The sequence below is a fragment of the Echinops telfairi genome, unplaced genomic scaffold, assembly GCF_000313985.2.
Source record: "Echinops telfairi isolate 266 unplaced genomic scaffold, ASM31398v2 ScPeMD7_4;HRSCAF=17, whole genome shotgun sequence".
Taxonomy (NCBI): domain Eukaryota; kingdom Metazoa; phylum Chordata; class Mammalia; order Afrosoricida; family Tenrecidae; genus Echinops; species Echinops telfairi.
The window spans coordinates 21,108,836-21,114,835 of NW_022103900.1; the positions used below are offsets into that span (position 1 = coordinate 21,108,836).

Below are 6,000 nucleotides of genomic sequence, written 5' to 3' on the forward strand. Positions count from 1 at the left end.
TGAAGGGCCCTCTGAGGCTGCAAGTCCTCATGGGAGCAGATAGCCTCAGCTTTCTCCCATGGAGCAGCTGGAGACTTTGAGCCACTGAGCTGGAGCTTAGCAGCCCAAGTCTTGCCCGATAGTGTCATCAGGTTGTTGTTGCTATTGTCAAGTGGTGTTGAGTTTGTTCCAACCCATAGTGACCCTACGCACAACAGCAGAAGAAGAAACATTGGCCACTCCTGGGCTATCCTCCTCCCAGTTGTTATAGTGGCGCCTATGGTTGCAGCTACTGTGTTCATCCTTCTCGTTGAACGTTTCCCTCTTTTTCTCTGACCCCCTGCTTTTCCAAGCCTGCCCTTTTCCCGTGGCTGGTTCCTCCAAGTAGCATGTCCAGAGTGCAGGAGATAAAATCTTGCCATCCTCAATTCCATAGAGTACTCTAGCTATACTTCTTCCAAGAAATGACAGAGGGAAACAACTCAAAACAAAGCAGTTGCAATTCTCTAATCATTCCATATTCAATAGAGTCCGCAGATTATACCATGCTATGAATGGGTGGTGCATTATGGTTTGCTAAATCATATGGAATTAGAACAAATCAGTAAGAAATTATGAATGTCTTTTTTCGTATCAGAAAAAAATAATTATATTCTATACAATACTCTTCTTCAGCCTCTCTGCTATGAGTTTACAAACATTTAATCCTGATGACACCTTGCCAAAGTTTATATTTATTTTATAATGAAGAAACTAAAATTTAGGGCACTATAGTAGCCTCTCAGTGCTGAAGTCACAAAGCTTTAGACCCTACAAACTGCATGTCTATTTTAAACACTAAGCTTCTATTTCCTCATGAACTCAAGTGGGATTTTGTTGTTTGTTTGTTATTGTTTCTGTTGTTTGTTTTGTTTTATTTTAGTCATGAGCATCTTTCTGACTAAGGGAAGGGAATAATACATGCCCAACTGAGCTACACAATCAAACAGAGATTGTTGGTTTTCAAAAGAGACATGTGCATAAATAAATATGAGGATTCACAAAATAAATAATAAAATAATCTCAGTTCCCAAAATCATTGCATCCTTTGCCAGTGGCTAAATTGTCTTAAAGGAAATTTGAGCCTTTAGCTCTCCTATAAATCCCATTACATTATAAGGCAAAAGTCTGAAAGACGCTTGCTATGGAAAACCATCCAAGACCACACTCTCTGAGACACGGCAGAAGCTCTCCTGTGGTAGGGTGTCTGCACGGTTGACAAGGCCTCTGTGAGTCAGATCCAACCGGAGGGCGCTCCATCACATGGAATTACCAAAGGGAAACCTGCCATTTATTTTTGAAAGAGCTTCAAAATAGAACTTTATCTGTGGTTCTGCTTCGGCCTTAGTTCAATGTTGTAATCTTCAGTGCTGCTGTGTGCTGTCCAGTTCATTCTTCACTCACAGTGGCACCACGTGACGGGGCAGAACTGCCCCCCAAGTGTTTCCTAGGCTGCCATCTGTAAGGAAGCAAATCTCCCAAGTTATCCTTCAGAGCCACTGGGTGAATCCCAAGCACCAACTTTTTGGTTCACAGACAAACACTTAACAGTTTTGCCATGAAAGCTCTTCATAATCCTGGTAATAACGTTAATCGGAAGCCATGATTGATCTTTTTTAATATTTAAAAAAATGATTACATAACATATTTTCAAGAAATGTCTTTTTTTTCCAAAATGAGTTTCATCGGTGAAAATACAAAATGTCTTTGATCTTTAACAGCTCAATAAACAACAACAAAACAACTCATTGCCAGCAAGTCAAATCTGACTTAGAGTAACCCTACAGGACAGAGTTGAAAACTGTCCCTGTGGGTTTCAGGGACTGCATCTTCCAAAGAGTAGAAAGCCTATCTTTCTCATGCAGGGCAACTGGTGGTTTCAAATGCTGAACTTTCTCTTAGCAGCCAACATGTGACCCAGATACCACCAGGTTTTCTAAAAAAAAGGAGAGAGCTATCAATACAACAAAAAAAGGAAAATATGCATTTCATAGCAGAGAAGGAAGCTCTGGGTTTCAGAGAACTGTTGAGGGCTGTATGGCTTGCCCTGGGCCAGCAAAGGCAATCTAGCCAAATCAAGAAATGCAGACGTGTTCACTAAAGATACCAAGTTAAAAGAGCATATGCTTAATTTTGAGGCACACATTTCATAAGCACATATGGTAATACGATGTAGTTAACAGGAAAATAAAAAATACCTATTTCAACTCAACCCACATATTCTCAATGGAATATGTTTCAAAAGCCTTAGTTAGACAAACCATTTTCATATGAGTGCATGATGTATGAAGAAGTGCTTGCAGGCTGGATTTACTATCTTGATCCATCTGACAAATTTAGCTCATGTCCCAACTGCATATTTCAATTTAACAGGGATTGGGTTTTTTTTGGTTTTGGCTTTGTTTTTTTCACCATGTGTGTGAAAATTGATTGCATAGACTTCTGGAAATATTAGCCAAGATTGCCTTGGAACATTTAGAAACAGTAACTGATATGTGTTCTGCCATTTAAAAACAGTACATTAGAATATGATTTCACCCTTCTTAAATCCACATTATAATGCAGCCTTCCCCTACCTGCCTTTCATTGCCAATAGCTTGCTAAGAAATTGAAATATGGACTACAGTTTTAACAAAAGCACTGCAATAATATTAAACTTGGCTAACCTGTTTCTTTGTCTAGTATCCTCATCATTTCACTATATCTTTTGTTTCTTTTATTGAGTTGTTGTTGCTGCTGCTGATGTTATCGGGTGCCATGGAGTCAGTTCCAGTCCATCGAGGCCTTCTGTACAATAAACGAAACTGTCCAGCTCTGTACCCTCCTCACAATGGCTCCTATGTCTGTGAGCCCAGCATTGCAGCCTGGTGGCCGTCCAGACCCTGAGGGCCTCCCGCTCCTTCGCTGCTCCACTACTCCAAGGAGCGTGATGTCTTCCTCCGGGGACGGGTCTCTCCTGACAACGCGTCAAAAGTAAGACCAAGTCTCATCATCCTTGCCTTTAGGCAGTAATCTGGCCATTCTTCTTCCAAGACAAATCTGTCCTTTTAGAAGTCTATGGTACTTTCAATAACCTTCTCCAGCACAATTCAAATGCATCCATTCTTCTTCAGTCTTTCATATTCAATGTCCACCTTTCACATGCATATAAAGTTATATAAAATACCATGGCTTGGGTCAGGCATATCTTAGTCCTCAAAATAATATCCTTGCTTTTAAATGTTTTTCTATATAGTCACATATATTTTACTCAGTGCTGTTAGCTGTTCTCTTTCTATGCTTATGGGTCAGTTCCAACTCACAGTGATCCTATCTACAACAGCACAAAACCCTGCCTGATGCTGCACCATCCTCACCGTGGTGGTGAAATTTGAGGGCAGTGCTGAGCCAGTGTATCAAGCCATCTCGTTGAGGGGCTTCCTCTTTCTTGCTGCCTGTCAACCTTCGCAAACATGAGAGCCTTTTCCAGGGGCTGTTCTTATTCCGCGCTTTGAATTCCAAGGAGCATCCTGACAGCACTTTTTATAAGACTGAATTGTTTGTTCTTTCGGCAATCATGGTACTTTCTATTTTCTTTGCCAATCCCATAATTCAAATGCATCATTCTTCTGTGATTTTCCTTAGGCATTATCCAACTTCACATGTACATGACACATGTGAAAATGCCCTGGCTTGAGTCAGGTATGCTGTAATAGTCAAAGTGACTTTTTATTTTTTTAACTTTTTAATACTTTTAAGAGGTTTTGTACAGAGGATTTGCCTAATGAAACACATTTAATATTTGGCCTGCTGCTTTCATGAGCAATTGCGGACCCAAGTAAAACCCAATAGAACTGCACTGTTGGCTCTGACTGTTTACAGGAGCAGAAGCCTTATCTCTCTCCTGAGGAGCAGGGGGGGTTTCAGAGAGTTGGCCCATGCTGTTAGCAGCCCAGTGCATAACCACTACACACACCACCAAGGCTCCTGAGCAGTTAGCCTTTGAAATGCACTACATATGAAACCACAGCACATCACCCAAAGCTATAAATATTTGTCCTACACTAATTAATTTAAACGATTAATTTCTAAAATAAGTCAAAACGATTGTAACATATGATAATATCAATCAGATTTGAATATTTGAAAAAGAGCCACCCAACCATACAAATTTAAATATTTCTATGATTTAGTATATATAATTAGGATCTTTATATATATTCATAATATATGCATATATTATATAATGTTTAATATAAACTTTTAGCCATAAATTACTGTTAAAATGCTAAAGCAATGAAATTATCAAGAGATACATAAATGAGACCCCCCAAAAATTAATCGCTGTCAAGTCAATGTTGACTCATACCAGCCCCACAGGACAGTGGAGAACCACCCCTTTGTTTCCAAGACTGTAACTCTTTCCAAGAGTAGAAAGCCCCATCTTTCTTGCAGAGAGTAATTGGTGGTTTCAAACTACTGTTGCTGCAGTTAGCAACCCAATGTATAACCACTATGCCACCAGGGCTCCTAGAGATTTAAAAGTATATCTTATTTATCCAAGTACTATAACACCAATCTTCGGAGTTGAAATGAAACAGAGTTTATAAGCATGAACATTTGGTGGTATCAAGCTCAGCAGGCTCTCAAGAAGAAAGCAATCTGATGGTGTTATGCTTAGCAAAAACAGTAGATTATTCAAGAAGGTGTTTACATATGAAAATCAAAGATTACATGCTTAAAAGCAATTAAATAATTAATATTAATCAAGATTGAATTATCAATAGTTAAAATATGCTGCAGCCCCCACCCTCCCATAGTGAAAACATAATAGCTTTGAAACAAGGAGCTCTGCTTGTAATTCGAGCTTAATTTTCTTGACTGTTTTGTCTCAATCAATAAACCAGATTTTGCCATCCCATCTGCCCTGGTCTGATTATAAAGAGGAAAACACTAAACCCTCAATGATTTTCACAGAGGGATAATTTCATGCTTGCTAATATTACATCGGTGGAGCCTTTGTGGCGGAGTAGTTAAAGCATTGGTTTGCTAACTAAGAGGTGACTGTTTGAACCCATCAGCCACTCCACAGGAGGAATGGGGGGTGGTTTATCCACATAAAGATTATCGCTTTAGAAATCTGATGGGAATATCCATTCTGTACAACAGGGTCATTATGATTAAGGAATTGGCTCATGGGCAATGAGTTGTTTTATGATTGTCACTGTTTTTATTTTTGTTGTATTATTTTAAATAGGACATTAAGTTAGTAAAAGTATTTTGTAAGAACATTTCACCATTTTATATTGTTAGCTACATAATTTGAATATAAAATGACTAAATCTCTGCACTTTTTACCTTTTGTTTTGTTTTGTTTTCTGAGCTTTTTAGACATTGTGATGTGTAAACATATAGTTTCAAATTTTCCAATGCTCTTTCTGATTCAGGCATATAAGTGGTTTCTGAAAATAGCAGTCGATGTATAATAATTCAGAATGTGCTTGAAACTTCATATTGCTCTGATTTTCTAAGTTAATGTTTAAAAAGCAACCAAATATTTTGGCCTTACTGTGTTGTTAAAATACATGATTTGAGGGAGAGTAAAAAGAACAATAACACTTTAAGTAGAACATGCATCCTTGTACCATAGATAATACTTCAAACTCGAGAACAAGGAGACAAGCAATCAAATCTCCAGAAGGGTAAAAGGGCATGAACTTTACCAAAGACATTCAAGTGGTTAACAAAAGACATGAAAAGATGGTCAGGATCATTAGCAAATATAGAAATGCCAATCAAAATGACATTGAGTTAGCATTTCCCCCCAGCAGTAATGACACCACTCAAATAGAAAAAAATGCTAGCAATGCAGTATGGAGATTAGTACTCTTATACACTGCTGTTGAAACTGGAAAATCGTATGACCATTATAGAAAATGAGTTGGCCCTTCCTTAAAAAGCTATACATTGGAGACAGGGCCTGGTGCCCCAACAGGCTAGACT

General features: G+C 38.5%; 1 protein-coding gene across 5 annotated transcripts in view; it reads right to left on the minus strand.

The window, feature by feature from the left end:
- The window catches only part of KCNJ3 (potassium inwardly rectifying channel subfamily J member 3), a 160,333-nt gene that overhangs the window by 72,938 nt on the left and 81,395 nt on the right, over positions 1-6,000 (minus strand). Inside the window, exon 3 of one of the 5 annotated variants that reach the window (XM_045298809.1) lies at positions 1,878-1,954. The exons of the other annotated variants lie outside the window; for them this stretch is intronic. Within the exon in view, the coding sequence (XP_045154744.1) occupies positions 1,917-1,954 (38 nt within the window). The 3' untranslated portion in view covers positions 1,878-1,916. Of the gene's footprint in view, positions 1-1,877; positions 1,955-6,000 lie in introns of those variants that run through there. 5 annotated transcript variants of the gene reach the window in all.